General features: G+C 44.6%; 4 protein-coding genes across 5 annotated transcripts; 2 read left to right on the forward strand and 2 right to left on the reverse strand.

Annotated features, from left to right (window-relative positions):
• Window positions 1-491: 491 nt before the first annotated feature.
• On the reverse strand, window positions 492-10,328 carry nol6 (nucleolar protein 6 (RNA-associated)). The gene is made up of 26 exons (XM_053870446.1): window positions 10,189-10,328; window positions 9,840-10,052; window positions 9,651-9,767; window positions 9,250-9,429; window positions 9,002-9,170; window positions 8,642-8,776; window positions 8,405-8,568; window positions 8,209-8,329; window positions 8,051-8,109; window positions 7,662-7,763; window positions 7,478-7,593; window positions 7,169-7,346; window positions 6,745-6,867; window positions 6,498-6,646; window positions 5,728-5,803; window positions 5,494-5,634; window positions 5,193-5,310; window positions 4,953-5,107; window positions 4,626-4,789; window positions 4,215-4,367; window positions 4,022-4,119; window positions 3,766-3,890; window positions 2,355-2,444; window positions 2,081-2,281; window positions 899-1,000; window positions 492-731 (listed from the first exon to the last, which is right to left on the reverse strand). Exons 1-26 carry the CDS (start codon window positions 10,219-10,221, stop codon window positions 582-584), a joined length of 3,432 nt encoding a protein of 1,143 aa, XP_053726421.1. The 5' UTR covers window positions 10,222-10,328; the 3' UTR covers window positions 492-581.
• Window positions 3,018-3,834, forward strand: LOC128762294 (cocaine- and amphetamine-regulated transcript protein-like). Its single transcript, XM_053870447.1, has 3 exons — window positions 3,018-3,246; window positions 3,312-3,395; window positions 3,524-3,834. The coding sequence occupies exons 1-3, from the start codon at window positions 3,106-3,108 to the stop codon at window positions 3,629-3,631; spliced, it is 333 nt and encodes a 110-aa protein (XP_053726422.1). The 5' UTR covers window positions 3,018-3,105; the 3' UTR covers window positions 3,632-3,834.
• A 333-nt stretch (window positions 10,329-10,661) lies between the features above and the next one.
• LOC128762673 (uncharacterized protein C2orf81-like) lies at window positions 10,662-12,980 on the reverse strand. Its single transcript, XM_053871092.1, has 4 exons — window positions 12,433-12,980; window positions 11,682-11,939; window positions 11,407-11,613; window positions 10,662-11,331 (listed from the first exon to the last, which is right to left on the reverse strand). The coding sequence occupies exons 2-4, from the start codon at window positions 11,931-11,933 to the stop codon at window positions 10,672-10,674; spliced, it is 1,119 nt and encodes a 372-aa protein (XP_053727067.1). The 5' UTR covers window positions 11,934-11,939; window positions 12,433-12,980; the 3' UTR covers window positions 10,662-10,671.
• wdr54 (WD repeat domain 54) lies at window positions 12,495-14,903 on the forward strand. 2 transcript variants are annotated; one of them, XM_053871093.1, is made up of 10 exons: window positions 12,495-12,575; window positions 12,688-13,036; window positions 13,138-13,200; window positions 13,282-13,360; window positions 13,606-13,662; window positions 13,736-13,863; window positions 13,944-14,044; window positions 14,157-14,319; window positions 14,399-14,473; window positions 14,543-14,903. In XM_053871093.1, the coding sequence occupies exons 2-10, from the start codon at window positions 12,812-12,814 to the stop codon at window positions 14,672-14,674; spliced, it is 1,023 nt and encodes a 340-aa protein (XP_053727068.1). In that variant the 5' UTR covers window positions 12,495-12,575; window positions 12,688-12,811; the 3' UTR covers window positions 14,675-14,903. The 2 variants fall into 2 exon arrangements, with proteins under 2 accessions (XP_053727068.1, XP_053727069.1); XM_053871094.1 differs by having other exon boundaries at window positions 12,501-13,036; window positions 13,282-13,348.
• The last annotated feature ends 10,297 nt before the right edge of the window (window positions 14,904-25,200 follow it).

Genomic DNA, 25,200 nt, shown 5'->3' on the forward strand with positions numbered 1-25,200 from the left:
CCCTTTTAGTTTTCACCACTGAAAGCACCCAGTCCACGAGTACTCAAAGGTCGAGAAAAAGAGGAGGATGTCATCACCTTCAGATCGCTGCAGTTTGCCTGCACAAACTGAGGCTCCACAGGCCCGACTGACTGTACAAAAGCAAAAGACAGAGAACCTCCGAGCAGGTTTCGTGCTCCCACTCCCAGGGAGTGAAATAAGGCGAAACTAACCAAACAGTGATAAGGAAGCATAACTGTGGCGGCGTGACACCAAAAACACGCATTTCTAAAGTGTTCAAGCACATCATGTCTTAATCTTCCCCTTTCCTTCTCGATAAATTCCCTGGAACTCACATCACTCACAACTCAACGCATGTTGGGAGACACTGAAGTTCGTTGGAAAACATTGCATTGGTTGTCACCGACTTTGTTCTGACAGGAAAAAGCGGGCACCAAGAAGGATTGCTACATCACAGACAGATCACGACTCTCTTTCACAATTCCTCTGAAAGGTTCTTTTATTGAGGGAAATACAGCTGACAGCAAAAATGAAACATATACTTTTAGCTCTTCTCCTCTGAGCATTAAACACAGGACTCACTACAAGGACCACCGTTCCACTCTGGCTTCCACGGACTTCACCAAGCCCTTTCCCATGACACGGAAGTCCTCCAGAATGGCCTCCACGTTGGGAAGTGTTGTCACCTCATCACCGGTCACCTGAGCACTGCGGGCCGACATCTGAGACGTCTGAGTGAGGGAGAGCACAGAGCAACGCACCTTGACCACAGTGTCATGAAGAAATGCTCAAGGCATATATTTGATTCAGGGAATCCAAAAGTGTAGAAGACATGAAAGAAACTAAAAGTGGATCATGGAAGTGAGACGTTTTTAAGGTAATGTCACGCGGCGCTCACCTTGAAGGGAATGGGTGTAAAAGCTTTGGGCTTCCAGAGAACTGCAATGACTCTTCCTCCGTATGGATCACAGAAGAAGAGTGCCAGGTCACCGAAGGCATCCTGTGAGTCCATGAAGGATGCACGTTTTAATATTACACTGAATTCAAGAAAGAAAATAGACCTAACATAAGCCGCGGGTGCAGTGGTGCTGTCTGCACCGTAGAAAGGTCAGCGGCACACCAGGCTTAGAGGATCACTTTTGAACTAGTTTTGAAAAAGGGCTCCAGCATGGAGACTGACTCATGGTACAAACTGGGCAATGTTCTGAATTTGCATCATGAACTCCTCACAACTTTTATTGACGTTGAAGCGCTCAAAAATCTATTGGTGGAGCTGCGGAAATACGGGCGAAAACAAGGTCAATAAGAGTCTTGTGATTTCATCGGTTTGATGCAACAAGGCTCAATATTTTGGCAGCATGTTCAGCCTGTAAAAATCCATATATTAGCGAGGTGGTTGTATAAGCCAGTGATTCTTAACCATATGGCCGGGGGCCCATGGTTGGGCCGCGAGCGCCTTCTAGAGGGCCGCTAAAAGTTTTTTGGGCCGTGAGGGCCCCGAGACACCCAGTTTTAATACATGACAGGGTACAGACCGCGAGAACAACTCTCGGCTTATAGCGCAGAAATTATGGTAAACCTGTCTAAAAAACTATCTTATTTTGAAGCAGCATAGTCACAGCCCAAGTCTTCCTCATTGACGTGTAGTACGGGCCACAAAATCATTCTATCAAGGCTGGTATCCACTCCATCAGACCTGAAACACAAGCCTGCTGCAGGAACACTTTTTTTGTAAAAAGGGCCAGTTAAGACTGGTAAATGGATTTACCAAGATGAATTCATGACTCATATTCATTCAGTCATGACAAGGCTTTCACTCAGACCAGCTCAAGTGGCTGTGGAGTGGATGGATCGGTAAACAAAATAAAAAAAAGTTAAAGGGCGGGCGACAGGGGTCATGCTAGCTTTGAGAATCGAGTCACTCCACATCCTGAGACTCTGATTTCCTCCCACTTAAGTGACACAAACGCTGCTGTCTTTTCTTATTGTTTTTCAAATCGGTTTCCAGTTAACTCCTCGAGGATCATTGTGATGAGTGAACACTTGGGTGACTGATGAATAATCCAGGGACAGGACTCACCCTGAGCTCAGTCAGATAAATGGCCACGGGGTTGAAGTCGATGACGGGCAAGGCGCTGCCAGAGTGAGCCATGTTGTCGGTGGACACTCCTCTGCCGAAGGTGACAGAGGGAGGATCCACTGCCAGGCTGAGCAGCGGAACCTGCTTTGGGTTGAGGTGGATCAGCACATCGTAGGGCTCCAGCGGCGGACGCATGACCACCTGCACAAACACCACATCAGTATTCCAAGACTGACCGAAGAGAACGGTCCAGTGCTGGTGGGGCTTAACCCACCCGGACGTCTTGTGTCAGCTCTCCATCCATGAGCTGCTGCTCCAGCACCTTCAGACTCTCGGCAGCAACCGTCACCATTCGCTGCAGCATCTGTGGACAGTCAGGACGTCTTAACTTATTTTAGGGACGAAAAAGAAATAAGTCCTGAGCAACAATATACAGGTAAGCAGCTGCTAAATGTGACTCTGCCAGGTTTCTAAAAATGGAGAGTCTGCTCCCTGGTGGCCACTGAGTGGTACTGACACATTGCCCACTTCAATTTTGTAGTTTTTCAAAACAAAAAAAAACGCGAAAAGTGAAAAAGGCAAATTGGTGACGTATGAGCTGTGGGTCAAGAGTGTATTATGAAGTTACAGATGACTGGTGAACCAGGAGCTCTAAAAATAAGAACTAAACTACTTAAATAACCCACATACAGCACAAATGGGTTTTATTAGTTATTAAAATAAGCATGATGAAGCGAGGCAAACGTCACCACAGCTGCAGAAAGCACGAGGGAACTCACTTGACATTTCCACTGCGAGAAAAACGATAACACAAAAATATAAACACACACACACACACACACAGAAACGTGACTCTCCCCTCGACTCCAACTCAATCCCCTGATGACGTCCCCATATGAGCGTCACATAAGACAAAGTTCCTGCCCTGCGCCGATGGTATAAAAGAGCAGGCAAACAGCTCATGTTGGGGCTTCTTGGGGGTGTGAGGTGAAGAGCAGGAAGCATATCTGGGTCAGCGCTGCATCATGGAAAGCTGGTGTGTGTGTGTTTTCTGTGCACTTCTCTGTGGGAGCTTCTTCAGCCATGCTTTCATCCAAAACGAGGAATACAAAGGGAAATATTCACCGTATTTCACCACGTCAGAGGAGAGCCAGGAAAAGCAGCTGGTGAGAGCCACTCATGCCAACTCCTTCATGATGACGCAGAGTTGCTGATATCGGTGTGTTTTCAGATCAACGACCTTCACGAGGTTTTGGAGAGACTTCAAAACAACCAGATTTCATCGTTCAGAAAAAAGCACGGCCATCTTCCGCTGGTATTTACTGAAACTTCTGACACCGTTTTGGCAACTTCATAAATGCTTCAGCAATGATCACTGCCGCGCATAAATTCAGCTTTAATATACCGAATCGCTGCCTTATGAACCGTTTCGTCTCCTCCTAGTGCGATCCAGGGGAGCAGTGTGCACTGAGAAAGGGCTCCAGGATTGGAAAACTGTGCGACTGTTCCCTGCCGAGGACATGCAACTCTTTTCTGCATCGTTGTTTGTGACTTGTTTACTTTTTAAACGCAAAAAGATGGATATATTTTTTGTTATGAAATGTTTTAATGTAACACAGATGTTTGTTGAAAAGCTGCCATATTTATTTTTATGCACTTAAAGGTGCCAACTTGTGTCCACTGACCTGTACACTTGGTGTTTTCTTGGTCCAGGTTGATCGATTTTTGTCTTTAGGCGTCGCAATAAACATGATCGGCAAAGACTCTCTGGAGGCCATGAAGTCATTCTTGATCTCAGTGTAGTCGGCAGCTACACGTGACAGAAGGCGGGTGGAGGGGGGTCAGACGCAGGATGTTAAAGTATGTCAGGTGTGTAAATAGAAAGAGGTCAGTGTTGTGTGACACAGTGGGAGGAGGAATGTGTGTGTGAGGGCTTCTTGCCTGTGAGCTGGTTGTTGAGGTTGACCACCAGCGGGTTGTTCCTCCAGTCAAAGGAGGAGAGCAGATGAAGGAAGCGAAGGAAGCCCACCTGAGGTGAACTGAAGAGAACAGAAACGCAGTCACGGGAATGTCAGCGGGAAAGAAACCAGGGCAGAGGAGCAAAAATAATGCCGGCGAGACGCGGGGAGGTTACCCAGGCGGGGTGAAAGGTGCCGGCCCCAGGAAGAGCGACGCCACCAGGAGGTCTGCCGCCTCCTCTGTGAGGTCGTCGCTGAATAGTTGAGACCCCAGCCAGCGTTTGGCCAAGCGGCATGACGCCCCAAAACACGAGTGTTGCTGCTGGAGGCTGAGAGGAAAGAACATCACGTGAGACTCAAACCAGATTCTTCAGTCCTACATCCTGTTCTGGCACCAATCTGAAACTCCTTTCTAATCTGCAGTAATATATATAATTGACACATTTGAGCAGAAAAACAATGAAATATGGTACACTTCAAGCATACAAAAATATGAGACACACAGACATATGATCCAACATTCCTATAATAATTCAGCGTTATGAAGGGCCAGTTAAAAGTGAGTCTGTCCACAGCAGGTGACGCACCCGTGCAATGTGCTGGTGAGCTGCGGCTTGTGAACCGTGAGCATCTCCAGAGCCTGAGCCTCCTCATTGTCCCGGACGACCAGGAGCCCTTCAGCTGTCACGCTTTCCCTCAGCACCTGAGGCTCTCGATGATAAGCGATATGAATACGGAAAGCAAAACCATCCTGGATTCAAAAGAGAAAACAAAGATCAGGGCAGGCAGGAGAAGTTGATGACAAATGTGGCAAACACTTCTTTAAGATCAGTCTTTTTTCCACATTATTTTGAGTGGCACATTTTTTCTCGATCATTCTTGGAGGGAGAATCCACACTGATTCGAAGGCCCACCTTCCAGACGTCGACGTGCGTGGGAGTGGGTCTGCACGTCAAACGGTGCTGCTTCTTCAGCAACTCTCCCAAAGAGATGTGGAACGCTGCCTTGATGTGGCGGATGGCGAGGCGGTCATGAGGCCACTTTCCACTCCCCTCCATGTGACAGATCACTGGATGACAGATGTCAGCACACATGTTAAATCAGCTGCAGTGTTTGTCGTGTTTGAGCAAATATAGACTAGCGTGTTTGCTGACCTGTTATTGGGTGGATGTAGGCAGGGCAGGGTTTGTCTAACTTTGGCACCAGCGACCGTGAACATTTCTCGCGGTCGAAGAAAGAATAGTTCAGTTTCAGTGGTGTTGGAGGGAAAACCTGCACAACGAAACGGAAAAGTCTCTTAAAATAAGAAGAAAACTAGTCGTGACGTTTTACGGCTTTTTTCCCTCCAACAATTTAACTGTATTAAATTCATTTGTACTAGACGCCAAGTAAGAATACTAAACACATTGGATTTGACCACTGGTTTTGTGCTATCTGACAGTGGAGATGGGCTACCTGTGTGTATCTGAGCGCAGGGTGAGCTCCTTGGACCGCAGTGATGGACAGAGGTAAACCCTCCAGGTTCCACAGTTTCCTGCTCAAGTCATCGTACGACTGGACCACCAGCAAACTCTCCTCCTCCCCGGTGGTCAGCACCTGGTCCGGATTAAATCACATTTAATTAATAAATAAACAATCTTTACACCAAAAAAAATCTACTTCAATGTGAAAAACTGGGTTCAAATCTACCTGGGAACTTGACTTGATGACATCATCCAAAAGTCCGCCCACATAGCGCACACAGGACTCCGGGATTTCAGCATGACTGAAGACAATTGAAGACAATGAGTAAATTTAATATCATATTCCAATGGCAAGTGACAACACGAGCATTTACAGTTACTTGCAAAACAATATTCTGCATGGCAAATCGACGAGCAGCACTAACGCCTCAGACGTCTATGAAACGCCATCTTGTGGCCAAACTCCTGCACAGCATGTGCGATATTCGCTAAAGCGCACCTCAAATAATGCATCTGCTCAAGTATTTCAAATAAAGATAAGAAACTTTTGAGCATGTAAATCCTGGATAAAATTAATTCAAGGGACCATAAGTGAATGGGTATTTAGAACAGAGGAAAAGGTCATGTGGGCAAAGACAAATGCGCAGTTGAACTCTGTTCTGTAGTGCTGCCGATTTGTGTTGTACCACTGACTCAAAATAAGAGGTCAAACTTGTCGTCAGACCACACTCACATCTACTGTTAAGCTAACATAACACTGCGCTGACGTTCAATCTTGCTGCTGGAAAACATGCTAAAGCAGTTTTACTCTTACGCCACGGAATGTGTTCTACATTGTTTTCAACCTGCACTGAGCATGACTCGCTCCATCTACCATGAGTTCACGAGTTAAAAAAAATAAAGACATTTCACTCTGCAGGTGTTGAAGTCCCACGTAATGCAAAGCAGTCGGTTCAATATGAAAAAACATGCTGTCCCATTTGTTGAAATACATACAGCTTCAGAAGATGTGTGATGACTTGTTTGGGTATCAGCTGTTTCTGGAACATGGTCTCTCCCTCCCACAGGACTGCCTCAGTGATGGCGCCGTCCTGGAAGCGACGCAGCTCTGATCGCGTTCCCCACAGCCGACGAAACTCCGCCGCCTTGAGAAAAAGACAATCCGACATCAAAAAGTCAAATAATTTTTAGAAAGCTATGATCAATGACAATGAACTGAGAAAAGGCTTCTAGAGTACCGTACCTTAGGGCTGTTGGCAGGTGGCCCTCGTTCCAGAACGGATGTGGACATCTCTTGTCTTAACAGCAAGCCAAAGGAGAGCGGAGGTTGGGCTTTGTGCTTTGGGGGTTCACTTTCCACTGACCACTGAGTAGGAAAAAGAGAAGCTTGACTAAACCGGGGTTTCAGCTTGAGATGTACTTTAGCTCTGCATGTTATAACACATGAAAACATGAACTTTAGACGGCCACTTTAGCGTATTGTTAGTTGTGTAAAGTGGTTTATAAATAAGTGACCCGCACTGTTTGACAGCCTTTTTCGTTTCTTGTTGACATATCACACACAGATCTTGACAGTATCAATGGGGAATGTCAATTCAGTAACTAAATAAACTGTTAAGGATAGTCGAGATGAAAGGGCACTCACAAAAAAGCAAAGTCAGGCTCACCTCAGGATCAGGAGAAAGCGAGTGTGTGATCAGGCTGATCCTCTCACCCAGTCCTCGTTGCAGCAGTTGAAGAATAAAAGGCAGCACAGCATGAACATAGTCTCCGCTCAGATCCATTAACTCACTGAGCAGATTCAATTTCTTACAGCTGGACTGAAGCTTCACTAGTTCACACAATCTGAGCAGAGAAAGAAGACACATGAAGGATTTAACAAGGCAGCAAGAAGTCCAGTTTTAATCCTCAAAATACGGCTGGAGAAATGAGAAACGTCTTTGGAAACTAAAGCAAATAAAAACCCTTAAACTCACTGAAAGACATGGTCACTTGTCCTTATCAGAGGTTTCGAGGTCATGAGGAGAGCGTGAAAGCCATCAACAGTGGGGTCATCCCAGAACTGCATTGACACGGACGCCTCATGTTGCAGCTGAGAAAAAAAAACATTTCACTCATTGCAGAACAAACATACTTAAATACATTTGGATCATGACAAACCTTTTTGTACGTGTATGTTGTCATGTCTGCACACATGTTGAGGTGCCCAGAGGGGTCGATGAACACGACCTGGAACGCACTGTGAAAGTCTGCGAGGGCAGGCTGTGGAGAAAAGACAAGCGTCCACCAATACGTATGTCAAGTACATTGCTGTGAGGACCGTGTGTGTTCTTGTACTTCTATCTTTGTGAGGACCTGTATGAGTTTTTTTATCAACAGAGTGAGGACATTTTTGGAAAGTGAGGACGTATTGGGTGGTCCTCACTTTGTCAAGACCCGTTTTGAGGGTTAAAACTACAAAATAGTTTGGTAATAACAATAATAGTCCTCAATAAGATAGGAAGACAAATGTGTGTGTGTGTGTGTTTTTTTTTAGCAAGACTACTCACAGCGGTAGAGTCAGGATCTTTTGCCAGACTAATTCCATTCACTGTCAGGTCTGTTGATGCTATGGTAAAGGAAGAAAGCGTCATTTTTGAAAACAGTTGTGGGGAAATCAAAAAATTTCTTTTCAAAAAACAGCAAGAGATCTGTACTTCTCCCTCACCAAGGAAGTTCAAGGCGTTTCGGAGCAGCTGATAGGCCGTCATGGAGTTGCTGATTCTGTGTGTGGTCAGGAGGTATGCCAGGAGCATTGAAGCTAAAAAGCCACCAAAACTGCCTGTTCCCTGTGGGACAGGTTTAGACGCAGGGGAGGGATAAGCACATTTTCACTATCATGACAAACCACTGAGCTTGCAAACCTTGTCAAGTTCTCTTTGGTGAAGCCAAACTTTGAGCAGAGCAACACCCTGAGGAAACGCCACGCACCGTGAGCTTACAGCAGAGAGAAACTGCAGGTGCGCTCGTGGCAGCAGGTCTGCCAGGAGGGCGGCGTTGTAATGTGGAGTTGGAGGCTCATTGTTCTCTGTTTAGAAGGAGGTTAAATGAGTCTTGGTAAAAAGTATGAGTTGTTCCACTGAAAAACAAGCCAATCCTACCAGACACAGTGTTGGGCAGCCCAGTGTACCACTCCGTCCTGACGTTATTCATCTCAGGGCGGAAACGGCTCGGCTTGAAGAATCCAGGGGGGAGGCAGACATGGACGCGCACAGTGAAGGAACCTGCATCTTTCCCTGTTGATGCCACAAATACTTTGAGTTTCAATCACTGACACTGTATTACAGATGTATTACACCCCGCTACAGAAGACTGGTTCCTGCAGCATACATACAACCAATAGATAAAAACAATATCAAAATTTCTGATTTTATTTTGAGGAATTATATACATCCAACCCATCCATTTAGTCTTGATAATAACCATAGAAGTAACAGTAAACAAGGGTAAGGGTGACATACCTGCAGGGCTCAACAGCAGAACTGGACGGAGTCTGTTCCCGTGTAAGCAAGAGTAGCGGATGACTCCCATGTCAGGCGACGTTGTGAGATGCTGAGCCAGACCCGCCAGGTACAGAGCCCTTTTCCTTGAATACCGCTGATTTAAGAAATCCTTGGTTTGGAGGACTTCCTGCAGACAGTATTAAAGATGAGGTCAATAAGATGTACTCTGCAGTCACGTGTTCAGTGAAAGAAGTGCAGGGACTCACGGTCGGCATGGTGACAGCTAGGTCCACCATGACTTGTGGTTTGATGCAGGTACCAAGAGGGTAGCTGCCAATAACATCAACAGAAGCAGGCGGGGCCATGTGGAACTTGCCCTTTGTTGTTTTGGGGACAAGAATGAAAGGGACCTTCACTGTTCCTGACAACCACGAGAGGTCATTGACCTAAAGGGTTGAGGCAGAGAAAATAAGTTGAACGTATTTCTGCATGACACGCACAGTGAAATAATAGCAGCGCACGTCTCTAATTTAAGACGAACTACATTTACATCTATAACTTTGAAGATGCTAGGATTTCTGTTAGTTGACTGAGTTGAGGATGCTGTTTTAAAACTGCCTTCAAAGGGAGGATGAAAACATCCAACCACATGTTGACAGACACTTGCCTCAACTTTCGGTGATGATGGTACACTTTGAAGGCATTTCGTGACCGTCTGGACAAAAGAGTCAATTCGGCTTTTCCTCTTATCACTCAGTGTGACCTCCTTGAGAAGCTCTTCCATCTGCAACACATGAACATGAGTGAAATTTAATGGCATTTAACCGCATGTCAACGTCTTGATCTTGTCCGTTACCTGCATTTTAAGAAGGCTGCAGTGAAACAGGCTCTCGGCTTCCTTCAGCTGGTTCAGCTCCTCCACTGTTGGAGGTCTGTACAGATCACTGCGGGACAGCTTGATGGGGCGACAGACAAGCGTCTCCCCAGCCTCGTTCTCGGGTTTGGCCCTTTTGCCTTTAATCGGAGCCTCGTTGTCTTCTTCCATAATGTCAGAGTCTGAAGTCGCCGGCTGGATATTACACACGGGCAACGCGAAAAGGAGAGGGATTTAAACATGTTTAGAGAATTTAACGCTGCTCAAGTTGCACGGTTATTAAAAGACGACTCGTTAGCATGCAAACAAAAATAGGTGCCATCGGTCTCACCTCCGCATCCTCCATGTCAATTTTCTTTTTCATGTCAAAATTCGTATTTAATACAAAGCTATACAGGTGTTTTTAAAACATTCAATCCGCGCTAGCTTCCACGCGTTTCCACCACACATGTGAGTCCGGGTCAGTGAAACGTGCTTGCAAAGACAACATTCCACTGATTGGACAAGTTGTGAAGAAACTGAGTGCTGATTGGCTGCTTCTCGAGAAGAGGTTGTCCGGGTTTTTAAGCTAGGTTGCAGCAGCAGATGCATGACGTATGGGCTCATCGTGCTGATAAATAAATAGATAAATGTTTTTATTGAGGACAAAGAAGGGTTCACAATGGCAGGGTGATGACGTTTATTTATAGTAATAAAAACATGTTTTAAAATATAACTTTGGACAAGGTACAAAATAATGCTAATTTCACAATTATTACAACAAAAAACGTGTTACAGTTCAGAGTGCACGTTCACTGACGATCTTAAATTCATGTCAACTGAAGCCAGAAAGGGACGAAGCGTTAAACTGGGCTCTGCTTAGTCGCACTGTCTGATGGGCCATGAGCGACACGCGCCTGGCCAGGTCCACTGTTTCGGCAGATATCAACTCAGATCTCTTCTGACAAGATGGTGACAACTTCCCGGACCAAACAGCAGCTTCATTTTTTAGTAAAATCTCTCCTGGTTGATCGTCATATTGCACGTGTGATGTCAACCTACTCTGATTCTTCCAAGATTCTTTTTGGTTTTCACTCACTCTCATGTGTCCGGCAGGTTTCTTCAAAGTCACAGTGAGGTTGCTTTGATCCACAATCTGACACTGAGGGACAATCCAGTGTTTCGGAAGGTTGGACATGTGGAGTCTGGGAATGGCTGGACTCTTTTGCCGACCACACAATTGGGTTTTCAGGCTGGTGACAGATCTCCCTAGATTGTTTCTCTCTTGGTCTTTTTTCTCTTTTGGTTGGGGTGGACTCCATGCCTGCTTGCTTTCGACAAGTTTAGGAAGAAAGGACTGTTTTGCCGTTTGAATCGCCCCTTTCTCCGGCCTGAACGAAACCGATTCTTTTTCAGTTTGCTTTGCAGACTTTTTCAGCCGTGCCATTCTTGTTCCTTGGTGTCTTGGCTCTGGGGTTTGGCCATGCTGCCCTGCCTGTTATAGGGAGTAATTCAAGTTTAGTGTTTGTCCAATTTTATGATTTTAAAAGACGATGTGGATGAGACAAACCTGCAGTGAAATCGACGTGGATGGACGTGTTATTTGTAGAATAGGAAAACAGCCTTGAGCCCAGTTGTCAAGAATCGGTGGCATTGACTGTGAATCTTCAGTTTTGGATGATTCTTCTGCTTCTTCCTTTTCTTCTCTGCATATGAATTTCGGCCTGAGAACCTGAATTAGATAGGTCTTGGCCCAGTTGACTGTAAACGGAACCACCTTGAGAAGACAAATTGAACAAAACTATTAGCATTCTGCATGATAAGATTTTTCACAAACGTGCCGACCTGTTTTTTAAGGTCACTCTTCAAACAACCATCCATGACCAGAGTCAGTAACTCAGTCATGATCTCCCCGACCACATCCTCGGCCTCCTCTTCGAGTAAGGCATTGGACCACTGCCTCACGGTCATCCGCCCAGGAATTATATATTCATCTCCTGGGTCTGGAAGTGCAGGTGGGCTGACGTCAGCAGAGGAGCCGCGTCCGCCCAGGTCAGGTTGAGACTTAACTGCGGAGCGGGTGCGTGAGTGGGACATTTTTGGCTGGCAAGAGATAGAGAAAAGAAATGTACAGTCAAAATATGAGTATGATGTGGAGTTTCATTAGTCAGCGTTCTGAGTGATCTGTGTTGAAAAACTTTCATTGTAAAGTACTAAATGGCATTAAAAGTATTCTTATACAAACAACTGGAAGATAAACAGTATTGTGTTTTATTTATCTAACTAACTTAAGAGACTCAATGGGCCACTACTCATATGAAAGTGAGCTCTTTCCTTAATGTTTTTTGCAAATATTAAATATAATGTTAATGTTAATGTTAATATTACATATGTTACATGTGCATTATTGGACTTGAAAACTAAGTGTCAATATTACACGAGTTATTTACCTTTTAGAAACGTATTCCCTATTGTTTGTCCGTGGTGGCATTTTTATCATGATACTGTTAAAATGCGCTGAGCATTCTCGTGAAGTAGCGTCAGTTCACTCCGTGACACGTTAAAAAAAAAAAACAATCAAAAACATTGTTCTCACCGAGTGTTCACGTCTGCCTCCTGTGTAGCCAACGGTTGCCACGCAACCTAACTCTCGAGTGACGTCACACGCAAAGAAGACGTAGTCTCTATGGTTCCGGAGGACGCGGAGTCCCTTGTTGCTAAAGGTAGTCTTCACTTCAGGTAGTGGCGCTTCTGAGCGACGTAACAACTTGTTAAAACTGACCGGTTTGCATGGTCCGAGTTCCTGTCAGCCACTAACTGCAGCGACGCTGTATTTTGTCCTCCTCTGTAGCTGTTTATCGCCTCCTAGCATGTTGCTAATGCTACAAGATAAGCTGGACCAAATGAGCAACGGCACATTTTAACCAACTGGTTATCCTCATGCTTGACATATAACACATTGACAAACCGTCACGATGTATCACAAAGAGAAGAGCATTCAGATCAAGAACAGCGCCTCGGCGCTGTATAACAACCTGAGCGTGTTGCGCATCGCCCCGCGGCGCCTCACCTACTTCACGGTGGTTCACGCAAACATGGTCAACATGGTCAGCGCGTCCTGGGATGGACTGGACTACTCCCACCGGCAGCTGCAATCCAAGGAGCCCACTGTGGCCACCAGCCCGTCACTCATCATGCAGGTCAGTCATCATAGTTGCAGGAGGAAGAGCAGGTGAAAGGAAATATTTGCTGCCGTTGGAGAAGCTCGGGTTCTCACGAGGAATGTTTGTGTCTCTGGTAGGCTGCGTTTTGTGTGCTGCCATCCCGTGACCTGCTGGTCGTGACCTCCCAGAAAGGCATACAGGTCATTTAAAATGACCACTTTGTTGGTCTTTGCAAAAATAGAAGCAACCGTGTGTGATTTTAATGCTTTATTTATTTATAGATGTATGAGTCTGATGGTTCCATCCTGGTGTACTGGCATGCCCTGGACACTCCAGAAACCCCCACAGGTGAACTCACAGGTGACCAAAATGATGCCCAAAGTAATGGATGTTCAGTCCGAAAAACATCCATGAAGGTGATCGAGAATGGATTCAGGTTAAACGTGCTGTTGGTAGGAAGTAGCCACCATCAAAACAGCTGATATTAATCAATATTATAGTTTTAGTCGTAGTTTTAATACATCAAATTGGGACATTTATTTAAAAACACTCTCCAGAAGTTGAAATAGTACTGACGTCATAGGTCTGACTCATTCTCATTGCAGCTCAGGCCGTGTTTGCACGCGGGATAGCGGCAGTGCGGGAGAATTACATATGTGTGGGTGAGTGCTCTGCACAACAATGAGACGCAGTCATTGACACGGTTTTACAACCATAATATTCCTGTTACTCTAGGCATGTCAACATGTGGGATTCTTGTCTTCGATGTGCCGAGTAAAGGCAGTAACATCACGCTCTCCGAGGTCCTTGAAGAGCACAAGGAACCCGTCACCGACATGGCGTCCGAGTGCTCTGGCAGCCAGGTATATTAGTTTTAAGTTACGGTGGTTAAACAGTACAACATGGAAAGGAGTCGACACAATGTGTTTGTTGCTCTCCTCAGGAGTGCATCGCTGATCTGGTCAGTGCAGATGATGGTGGCAACATGTGTGTGTGGAAGGCTGGAGAGGAGTTCCACCTCCTCAATAAAATCCCAGGATTTGAGTAAGAAAATCATCCACAGTCCTCTAGTGTCTTACAGAGTTTCTCCTGACTTAGCTGTTCATCAAATTAGATTTCTAGATCCATCTTACTAGGTTGCTTTGTTTCCTTGTAGCATGACCTGCTCATCTGTCAAACTATGGAAAGGCACGGTGTTGGCTGGGTACGGAACCGGACAGATCCGTGTTTACGAGGCAGTGACAGGAATTATCCACGCTGAGGTCAACGCTCATGCTCGCTGGATTTACTCGCTTGATATCGCTCCTTTCTCTGGACTGGTGAGATCTGTACTCTCAAAAAGAAGATTTTGTGTGGTTTAAAATGTAAACTATTCTGCTTCATGTATTTGCTCCACAGCTGCTGTCTGCTGGTGAGGACTCTTTGGTCCGGGTTTGGCATCTTACACTGACCCCAGAAACCAACAGCGTGGAGGTACAGGATGCTTGAACACTCCAGCAACTCACTGCACGTTAGCTGACTCACGTTGTGTTGTCACTGCAGGTTGCTCATCTCCACAACGAGTGTGTGACAGACACCCAAATCTGCGGTGCCAAGTTCTGTGACGGAGACGGCTATGCGTTTGCAGTAACAGGCTATGATTTGAGTGAAATAATCCGCTACACTCAAACGTAAAACACTGAATCTTCTTTAGTGCGTGGATGCTACATCAGTTTGTCAGTTATTCCCACTGACAGAATGTGTATGAAGATCAGAGGCTGGTCCACATAGCAGTGAAACAGGGAAGGTATTTCACTTTCTTAAAAGTTATAAATGTTTATCAGGACTCGCATTGTTGTGTCTGAAACATTAAGTGTAAATATTCAAGCGTGTCTATGAATGTAGACTGAGTGAATAATAAAATATTTATAAGCACTGTATGAAGTGGCTACTTCATAAATACACCACAAGATGGCGCTGCTGCGCACGTCTTTCCTTAGCGGCATTTTTTGCGGTGTTGTATAACCAGAGGACAGTCAGGCGATAACTTCATTATGCGAGTGTATATGTCTTAAACTAAAAAGTATTTTTCAAAACTTATAAAAGTAAAGAAAGTCTCTGCAATGGACTGTAAAAAAATAAAGTGAATGTAGTCCACAAGCTAGTGCAACCAAAGGTTTATGGAACCAAGAGCCCAGCAGTTATTAAGAGTGCAGTGATTAAACCCACATTTTATATTCATTTCTGCATTATTACCATCTATATTTGGTAATAAATTAAACACCATCATGCATTTGTGATGCTGTATTTTCTTAATAAACACAGTATATTTGCAGAACTGCATGATGGCAGCATGTCTCTTATCCTTCAAACTAAATGTTAATACATTCAAATATTTATATACAGTAATAAATGCAGCCCCTGTGCGCGTGTTTGTCAAACATCTGTTGACTGATTTACAGCCCATTGGATTCCACATGCCCTTTGACAGCAAATATGTATTCCTGTATTTGTTGTATGCATTGCATGACAGCCATTGTTGGTGCAGTGATGTTAACAAAGCACTTAGATGTGTGGAGCAGTGGTTAAGCGCCGCAACCCCACACCTCAGTGGGCTTTGGCTGGTTAGAGGCCATGTCCAGTTCTGTTCCGGGACAAACGCTAGAGTCATGCGCTGAAGCGACACAGCAGGCGAGTCGTTCTGTGCTGACCACAAACAGAGTCCGTAAAGATAGCAGAACTGCTGTTGCTTATCTCAGGTCACATGAGTATATTTAGTCTCTCAGGTATCTCTGTAATACCACCAACCCTATCTGGCTGAGATAAGGAGAATCAGGTCATTGTGTGCATGAGCACGTACTAAATCCCGCCGCTCAACTCACGTAACATCCGCTGCATGTGGACTGTGCATCATTGTGTAACTCAAATGTTGAATCTGTCATTCATAAGAAATCTGATAGCCTTGACAAATATCTGTCATAAAAGCAGTGGCACCAGCCAGAGAGTGCGTTCGATAACGCGCAGTGTGCAACAGGTTGCAGCCATCAATGTCAAGTACCTATTGATGAGATTACATCACTCACTGAGGCACATGATGCATGTTTATCAGCGATGGGTCGACACATCATGACGACAAACATTTCGTTCTTGTAAGTCCCTCTTGGAGCGCTGTTCACGCCCCTGGGGCGTCCCACACTGACGCAACCCTTGTCAATTGATGGCTCTTAGGTGCTGCTCTCAGCTGCGCGCACATACTTTCTCCTTTAATTTCGAGTGATTCAGTCCAGCTCATGCCTTCTGATCTTTAATTCAGAAGAATAACGAGACCAAAATAGACGCTGAGAGACCTTGAATGAAAGTTACATCGAGAGAAAAAGAAAATATTAGAGTGAACAGACTCCTACCATTCGCACTGTTGTCGGCCATTTTTGTTCGAGTCTGAAAAATAGTCTTGTTAGAGGAAATAATTTAGATTCATCTCTCAGCCCTTTTAAAAATGTGTCCACCAGAACATGCCAGAACGATGCCAAATGCAAGGCCCGGGGGCTAAATCCAGCCCCCCAAGTGATTTTGTGACCCACAGGAGCTTTAAAAGATTGTAAATTAATTTCTTTTAAGTATTTTTTGCCACAAAATAGAAGGAAAATGATCAATAAAAATACAAATTCTTGCCTCTAATATAACAAATTGCATTGAAGCCATCTACATAATTTAACATTTTTAGCATTTAAAATCTCAGTCAGTGAAAATCGGGTGGCAGTAGCATCACTGAATTGCTCACACAACAAGGAGGGAAGGACGTTGACTGGCAATTCCTTTCAAAGGTAAGTGGTATTTTGGGACACTTCCGCAATGCGATCATCTGTTTTTGAGTTATTTTTCGAGTAGACTGAGACAAATGCTGACAAACTCATCACTTCCCAGTTTCATACTAATAGACATAATAGTTCTCTAACCATGGTCCGCCCACAATTGGGACAGTTTTTCCCAGGCTCCACTCCTCATAGATGAGCAATAATTTTTACTGTCTCATTCGAACCGCGTTCACTGCAAAGTTATTTGTCCACTTCTAACGTAGGAGTTGCTCTCACTGTTGAGCAGAAACTGTGGCTGGTGCTTCCTAGACATGTGACTTCACCTCGCACCTCTTCTGGCTGCTGAATCTGATTAATCAAACAAAAATACAACCTAGTTTGGTCGGAGCCCAACACAAACAGCATTAGTATCAACCAATCCCCATTTGTAAATGTCACAATACAGGCTGAACTGTCAGGGCCAGTTGCGTTTTAACCTCGTGTGTCATCAGGTGTGGTGCGTCTGGAGGCATGCAAATCTGCTCCGTGTTTGTGTGTTTCCTTCATTATTCCGGAGGAAAGAGCTGTTTATCCCGAGCCCACCCATCCTAGTGGCAGCTGTTGGGCCTGCGCCGCTAAGCCTGCTGGGATACGTCCTCGCCATAGGGGGATGAAGAGCCTAAAGCCTCTCCAGCCTGCTGCCACTTACAGACCAAACTCCAGCAACCAGGAAACCAGCTCGTGTCAACACGTTGTATAAATAGATTCTCCAGTTCAAATTCGCAGGATTGGACCTCGGTGGCTAGTTGGAGGTTTGGGAAGGCAAAAAGAATAAAAATAAAGGATTGCACTGTTTGACTGGTTTAGTTGGGATGGAGTGGATTGGAACTCTGGATTGCCTCCCATGAACCAGATGACCGGGTAACGGCTGGTATTGATCCGATTTATTGTCAGCACATCGATGTACTGAAGCCAAGCGAGTCCAGTTCAGCGCAGACATTACCCTTTACCACGGAAAAAAACACCCACTCATGTCCTGCTGAACAAGCTTTCCTTCCTGTCTGGGTGGAACTAGTCTGGGATTCGCTGGAATTCATGTCACATATTGACTGACTCACTCTGATGGATGGCAACAATCTTGCTTAGTCATTGCAGCCTCTCATCAGACAGATTTTTTTTAGTTTGCAATATTTAAAAATAACACAGGCAACCAGTCATGTTTATGAACACCTTTACAAAAAAAACAAAAAAACAGAGAATTAGCCCTCTAACTTGGTTTGACGTCGGAGGAATGTTTCTTTGAAGTCAATCTTCGGCTGCAGGCGAAGACCATAACTATTGTCATGGTTTCCAATTCATGTTCATGTCAAATGAAGGTTTTATTAAATAAGAAATTATTTGATAAACTGTATAATGGAATATAAGTGACTATATAGCAATAATAAACAAACTACATTCATCAATTTATCAAGATTATAGCCTTGTCCAACAAATAATATCATTTTTTTAGCACAGGAAAAGACAAAAACAACATCACAGAACAATACAAAAACAATATAATAATAACAAGAAGAAGGAAATATGGAGATTAAAAATCAAAATAAATAATCAAATACTTAAATAAATTAAAGAAAGCGAATTGCATTCAAATAAAAGTCCTGTCAAACCTGGCCCCTGCAGTCAGTTGAGGTTAGCTATGAATGCGAGTGTCAGTGTTTACCCACGAATAAACCCACACTACACACACACACACACACACACTCACCAGTCCAGCTCATAAAAAGATGCACATGCCTGAAAATAATTTCCCAGGAGAGAGGCGAAGGCTCTTATCAAAGCCTCCTGTGGATGTGACGTTCTTTCACCAACCTCCATGGAGGGACCTCACTGAGGACCCTCTTGATAACGCTCACAAGTAAATTGATCAAAGTGGTCCAGGGAGAGCAGGACACAGCAGGCAAGTTGTCCTGACCACCAGTTCACCGAATATTACTAACAGACTGGTCCCTTAATATGTGTAACTACATGTAAATAGACACACTATTTCTTAGCCTTCATGAAGATTTGTGCATGTTCCAGTGACGGGAATCATTTGTTTTAATGCAGTAGCAAAGAAGGAGCAATGGGAGCTGAAACCTCTCTTGTTGTTAAACTTTGATAGACGTGGACGAGAGCGGCAAAGACTGATAGTGATCTGTAGGGAGTCAGTCCTCTCTCTGGTGAGAAGCTCAGTTGAGCTGATCGGTGAAAAGGTTGGGATGGCTCAGTTATCCACTCAGCAACTTGGGACACTTGACTTGGGATCACCGTTGTGTTACCCTTGTAGAGCTTGAGGAGGAGTCTTGGCATAATTGAACCTTTGGTACAGGGTCACCAGAGATTCCAACAGAGCCCACCCGAACCAAAAATCCCAACTAAAAAACCAAGCCCTTAATTTAGTCTTTGTCTTTTCATCTCTTCAGTGATGAATTGAGGTCGCTCCTGGGAGTGGAGCCAACCCCAGCTGACAGTGGCTCAGCTCCTTTGTGAGTCCTTGAAAGACAGACATTGTTTTTATACATCCTTTAAATTCCCTAGAAGCTTTGTAAAATCCAAGCCCGACACATGTCTGCCGTATGGAGTGATACTGAAATGTAACTCTCAGAAAGAAGAGCGACATCTTTCACTTATTAATGAAATGTATCAGTGAGTCTGCGCGGGCTGCTAGCGGGAGCTAAATGCATTAGATTAGAGTAAACTAAACATGATCGGACTGGGCCATCTGTGGTGCCATTGTTGCCTGAGTTTGGTTTGTCTGACGCTGATCATGTCTTTTTGCCTTCTTGTGTGTGGGGCTCTGTGTGCAGATGGCTCTATTGAAATCATGATGGACTCCCAGAATTAAATCTGCTCTCTCCTCCATATTATCCCTCTATTGGATTTCACAGACAAGATTTTAGCTGCGACTCAGTTTCGATCTGTGCCGTTGACCGTGGTCTCTTGTGACCTCACCGAGAGGCACGGCCATGTCAGGTGTGTGGGTGAGGAAGCAGGAAGGATTGAACCCTTGCCTGCAATGCTTCATCAGTATTGTTATTGTGTTCTGCAATGCTAAAATGGCAAAGATGAATTCAAGTATGGAAGACAGAACCTTGAGGAGCAAAAAAAAAAGAGCGAAGAGATACAGGGAGCGTGGGGTAGGGGGTGAGAAGGCACATGGCAGAGAGGTAAGGCCACATAAATAAGATCTATTTATACAACAGTAAGTCTCGGAAACAAAGTGTTGTTGAGAAGATTTGTCACTCCTGACTGAATTTGGGGAAGAAGATGAATGGCACGTGCTGTTTGTGATGTGTGTCTCGGCTACAGTCATCAGTGAGTGCTGCAGCCTCACAGCAGGAAAGTCGTAGGTTTGATTCCCACCTTGTCTGGAGTGTGTATGTTTTCCCCTCCTCCAGACACTCTGGTTTCCTCCCACAGCCCAAAAAAACACCCAGATTCATGACAGTCCGTGTGGGAATCTGTGTATGACTGGGCAGTTTCAGGAGTCCCCCACCTCTCGCTGCATGTAGCTGGGAATCCGGCCGACCACACTGTTATTGTAGCAGAAGAAAATGTATGGATGTCCAGGTTAAACAGAGGGTGAGAGCGATGAACGTATCTGCCATTAATTCCTCTTCCCACCGACCACAGAAGAGCACAGGAAATACACAACCTGTGTGTTCGTTTGACTTGACCAATCTTCTATTCTCTCCTATTCTCTTCTATCCCTCAGTTCTCATCTGAAGGTGCAGCACAGATACAGAGCGAAATAGCGTCGTCCTGGTTTAAACTTTAACCTGCTGCCCATTTCAATTATTAACTGTTCATCTCCAATTGCTGCGGAAAATCAGCTTCCATGACGGACTGTGTGAAATGCTTTTGCTCACATAGATGCTGGTCACAGTTCAGTCACCCTATTCGTCTCGTATGTTCCATATCGACACGCCAAAACTTGGACGTGCAGGTGATGGACGCAGCTGTGAGCCGCTGCTGTCTTTTTCCATTTTTGTGTTGTCAACTTTGTACTTTTCCTCTCCTCCCATCTGGCTTCCTTGCGCTTGTCAGCACATGGTAAATACATTTGATTAAACACAAAGTGATAAATGGAGCAGAAGTACAAACACTGCAATCTGCTCTCCTGCAAGCCTAGCGACCCCTATATTTCAGGGTTTCACTTGAGTGGCGACAACTTTGGCGCATCTTCGAGGACTGCTGAAAAGATGACAAACGCACCGAGCGCTGACCCTGGGCACAGCAGGACACCCCCTCGATACGTTTGGTTGATCCAACTTGGACAATGTCGACAATGTCCCTGAGAAGCTGGAATTTCTGGACAAAGTAGTAGTATTGCGAAACAGCCAAAAACAAAAAACTATGCAGATTTTTTAAAGCAGTTTTAAGGCTACCAGCATTAAATAAATATGGAGATAAATAGTTATGGGTGGAAATAACTATTTAAAAAAAAAGGAAATATCTGTCCACTATGGTGTACAATTTTGAATAAAAGTTAATAAATATGTTGGACAAGAATTCTTTAAAATAAACATGTAAAACCAATATAAACATGAATAATTCAAATTAAAAATGAAAGTAATGAAAAATAAAAACAACCAAAGGAGAGTAAATCTTGGCATGCAAGCGTGTGGTGTGGAACCTGACTACTTGGAACCTCTGGAGTGCAAGGAGACTTGGAAACACATGAGCAAAATTTTAGACACTTAGACACTAAATAAAAGACTATTAAGATAAAAACTGATGAGATGGGAGTAGATCAGACAAAAATAAAGGATCGGAAACACACAAAAAAACAAAGACATTTACACACGGTGGTCAGCGCAGGCTCATGTGGAGTCACATAACATTCACCAGGCAGTCGACACACAGTTGTGGAAGAGGTAGAGGACAAGTGAAGCTATAACAGAAAACACCATGTACTTCAGTTGTAAAAGCAGAGTGAACAAGCATGTGGAGGTTTGAACACACTTACGCCTGAGCCAAGGAAACAAAGTGAAACAGGAAGTATGAAGCCGTCAGACCTTGCTTACTGATGTTATACAAAACCAAACAAAGCTCAGAAAACATTGTATGACGACAGATAAGACGGTGAACAACAGATGAATGAGAGGTAACCAACTCTCAATCCTGGACAGCAAAGTCGGTCAGCGCTGGAACCAGCAGGCTTTTCTGCAGCAGGTAACAATGAGGCAAGCACACAGGAAGCTAGAATACACAATAAAACCAAGACAAATATGAAATACTGAATTCTAATAAGGTAAACATTATACATGACTCATGAACAGCGGGGACCTCTCGAGGGCCTCACAGTACTATGAATAAGTGGAGGCGAAGGTCCGCATGTGGCCCCCAGGCGCCGCTTTGCCTCGGCCTGCTTTTTCCTGACCTGATTAGCCAGTAAGACAAGTCAGCAGCAAAAGTTTGCTCAAGGTTTTTTAGAAATGAAGTGATTTTTTTTCAGCCTCTGACATTTCACTAAGTTGGCTGATGACTGAAGTTGCTCCGATTCAGCACCGTGCGTGTCAGTGCATCTTTTTCACTGGTGTAAAGTGACACCCCTGGCAGGGACATGAATCAGCACCTGTCCGGGCGGATGGAGAAGGATGAAAGCTGCCAAAGTTCAGTCGTGGAAAAAGTGAGTTGGAATATTGTCCTGAAATAAATAAATAAATAGCTTCACTATCTTTCTTTTTTTTTTCTTACAAACCTCTGGCTCCCTGCTGAGCCTCACGAGTAGTGAAGTTTGAAAGAGGAGGGAGAAAAAGAAAGACACTCCAAGACCATCCTCATTCGTCAGGAAAGCAAACCCAGCGGCTGTCAGGACAGAGGGAGTTAAGCTGATCTCTGTTTCCATGACAACCGAAATGAGCTCCCTATGCAGTGACGCCAGGCAGGAGCGTTGCACTGTGGCTTTGCCTGTGACATGAGCCACACGTGCCAATGCCCAGCTGACAGCCCTGAACGTACGCCAGAGTCTATTCATAGCACCTCAGTGACGACCATAAGGGCCTCGGGCGACATGTGCGGGACAGGAAAGTGAGGCTCCAAAAAAGTGGGAGCAGCGAGGGTTGATGAAGATGTAGCAGGAGTGCGAGGAGTGCGAGGAGAGCTCACCGTCATTTGGATCTTGGTGCCTCACTGACAAGTGCCTTCATTTGCAGAGCGAAAACGTTGGAACACACTGTGCTCAGACACAGATTGCATTGGTGGACGGTGAGAAGTTATCGGCATCAACCTTGTTTTGAGTCCCCAACTCTGTGGCACTCGTGAAAACCCCATGAACAGGGACGTGGCTGAGTTTAACACAGTCAGTTCTGAAACTTCATTGTGTGATTTAGACTCACCGCAGGCCCAAAGAGCTTGTGAAATGGCTTTCTTTTTCTGTTGAAGTCATGCAAAGACTTGCATATCTTCCCAGAGCTCAGACCAGAAATGACAGTATTTTTTTTTCTACATTTGGACTGAGGAAACACTGTGTTTCAATTGTATCAGATATATTTTAGGCAGCAGAATGTATTACATTACTGTGACTAAGCTGTCAGGTCAGGTACGGCTGGTACTGTAGAACTGCTAAGTAGCGATGGCCGTGACGTTACACTGATGTAATAAATTTCTTTGGAAGTAACTCAAGAAAGGAACTCTTTCAAGACTTCTACCTCAAGTTTTGCAAGTACTTTTGCAAGGATACTTGACTCACCAACCACACATTGTTCTACTTTTTGTATCAAACCATTCAGCTCACTCCAGGAACGTTTCAAACAATGTTATTTTCCCAAGCGGTTTCATTCGTACGGTTCTTCTTTTCATGGATATATGCAGGTCACCTGACGTAAAAATTGCTTTTGAGACACTGTTGTGAAGTTTCATTTAGTAATGAAAACTGAAGCGCAAAAATTGCTGAGCGTCACTTGCAGCAAGAAAAACAAAAATAAATAAATAAACAGAACACTCAACTCTCATCTTTCACTCATTGAAAGTTAACAGATTTTTTGGTCGATAATTGTGTACTATAGACTATAGTACCTATGCCTGTAACTACAGACAACCAGTTTAAGATATGATACTTTAAAGGGATTGTTTGAAAAACTTTGCTTGACAGTGCCATCATTTTTTTGGGGACGCATTTTTAGAAATACGTTGAAACTGGCATGAGGGATGCATACGTCACAGATTTAAAAGTAAAAAAAAAAAAAAATAAACAATAAAATAATTTGTCATTGTCTCCTATTATTATTATAAATATGCCCTGGTATTTCTCACAAGACGATCACAGAGAGGTCGAATCGTCTTGTGCCATCTTGTGTGATGTGCCGCATCTCGAGGCAGGTCCATACAGAACATGTGAGCATTGATTCTGACGCTGTAATGGCTTTCTCAAGGCTGGGTACGATGCCGTTGTATCCTGGGACGACATGACAATGCGCTACAGTGGCGAGAGGCCTGGAAACATCAAGTCACTAGCCTCATTGTGAGCAAATTGTTCAGGCTCAATTGATACTTTTGTATCACAGCTTTGTCTGAGATCAGCAGAAAGAATAGCAGAGGCTGTGAGGCCAAGAGAGGCCAGTCAGCTCCCAAAGTTAGATGCCATTGTGGCCGTTCGATGGCTGTTGTCAAAGACCATTGTGGCTCCCAACAGTGCAGTTGCTGAGTGAAATCGATCCAAGCGGGACAAAGATGACTTTTTGTGTGTTATTTTGAATGCCGTGCTGTGTTTAGGGTGCCAACTGTGTTTGTTTGTAAAGATCCAGCAGACGTGGTTCTTTCACCCCGGTGATATCAGCAGTTTTGACGAGACAGAATAGGGTGCGGCCGACACGGGGAGCCCGGTTCTGCCCTTATCGGACCCATTAGGAAGGGTCAATAGCTGCTGCAGGAAAACTGCTGTAAAAGACAAACGCAGAGAGAAGGCACCAGAGAGAGCGGGTCATTGTGCCGATGGCCGAGAGTGGATGTGTCAAAATCAATTAGAGCGGGAGCCAAATTGAAAGACCCACACGGGTCACGGTGCGACAACATCCAGAGGCAGAAAATCAAAATCAGTCATCTGCTCAAGCACTGTATGCATAACTGTGCAATATCAACCAAGCACGCTGTCTTTATCTGAGGTCAGGTGGAGGTGGAGACGTTGAGCTCCAAGGCAGGAGTGAAGTTACAGAGGAGTGAGAGATGCTTGAGCTTTGAGTGTGGGGTTGAGGGTTATGAAGCAAATGCATTTGTGATTTTATCAATTTGGCTATATGACTAAAAGGCACACAACTGTATGGAAAACGGTGTATACATTTACATTAGCTACAGGCTACAATGCTGTCTCCATCTATATGGACTTCACATTCAGATTGGTGAACCACCCAGTAGCTTGAAGGTGGTGGTGGTTTCTAGGTAGAGGTC

The sequence above is a fragment of the Synchiropus splendidus genome, chromosome 7 (assembly GCF_027744825.2).
Source record: "Synchiropus splendidus isolate RoL2022-P1 chromosome 7, RoL_Sspl_1.0, whole genome shotgun sequence".
Taxonomy (NCBI): Eukaryota; Metazoa; Chordata; class Actinopteri; order Syngnathiformes; family Callionymidae; genus Synchiropus; species Synchiropus splendidus.

Coding starts and splice junctions, on each gene's coding strand:
- LOC128762294 (XM_053870447.1), top strand. CDS start 3,106: ATGGAAAGCTGGTGTGTGTGTGTTTTCTGTGCACTTCTCTGTGGGAGC. Junction 3,247..3,311: donor AGAGCCAGGAAAAGCAGCTG/GTGAGAGCCACT, acceptor GTGTGTTTTCAG/ATCAACGACCTTCACGAGGT. Junction 3,396..3,523: donor AGCACGGCCATCTTCCGCTG/GTATTTACTGAA, acceptor GTCTCCTCCTAG/TGCGATCCAGGGGAGCAGTG.
- nol6 (XM_053870446.1), bottom strand. CDS start 10,221: ATGAAAAAGAAAATTGACATGGAGGATGCGGAG. Junction 9,430..9,650: donor CATCATCACCGAAAGTTGAG/GCAAGTGTCTGT, acceptor TCAACCCTTTAG/GTCAATGACCTCTCGTGGTT. Junction 6,647..6,744: donor CACCTGCCAACAGCCCTAAG/GTACGGTACTCT, acceptor CTTTTTCTCAAG/GCGGCGGAGTTTCGTCGGCT.
- LOC128762673 (XM_053871092.1), bottom strand. CDS start 11,933: ATGTCCCACTCACGCACCCGCTCCGCAGTTAAGTCTCAACCTGACCTG. Junction 11,614..11,681: donor AGAGTGACCTTAAAAAACAG/GTCGGCACGTTT, acceptor TGTCTTCTCAAG/GTGGTTCCGTTTACAGTCAA. Junction 11,332..11,406: donor CCACGTCGATTTCACTGCAG/GTTTGTCTCATC, acceptor TCCCTATAACAG/GCAGGGCAGCATGGCCAAAC.
- wdr54 (XM_053871093.1), top strand. CDS start 12,812: ATGTATCACAAAGAGAAGAGCATTCAGATCAAGAACAGCGCCTCGGCG. Junction 13,037..13,137: donor GCCCGTCACTCATCATGCAG/GTCAGTCATCAT, acceptor TGTCTCTGGTAG/GCTGCGTTTTGTGTGCTGCC. Junction 14,474..14,542: donor CAGAAACCAACAGCGTGGAG/GTACAGGATGCT, acceptor TTGTCACTGCAG/GTTGCTCATCTCCACAACGA.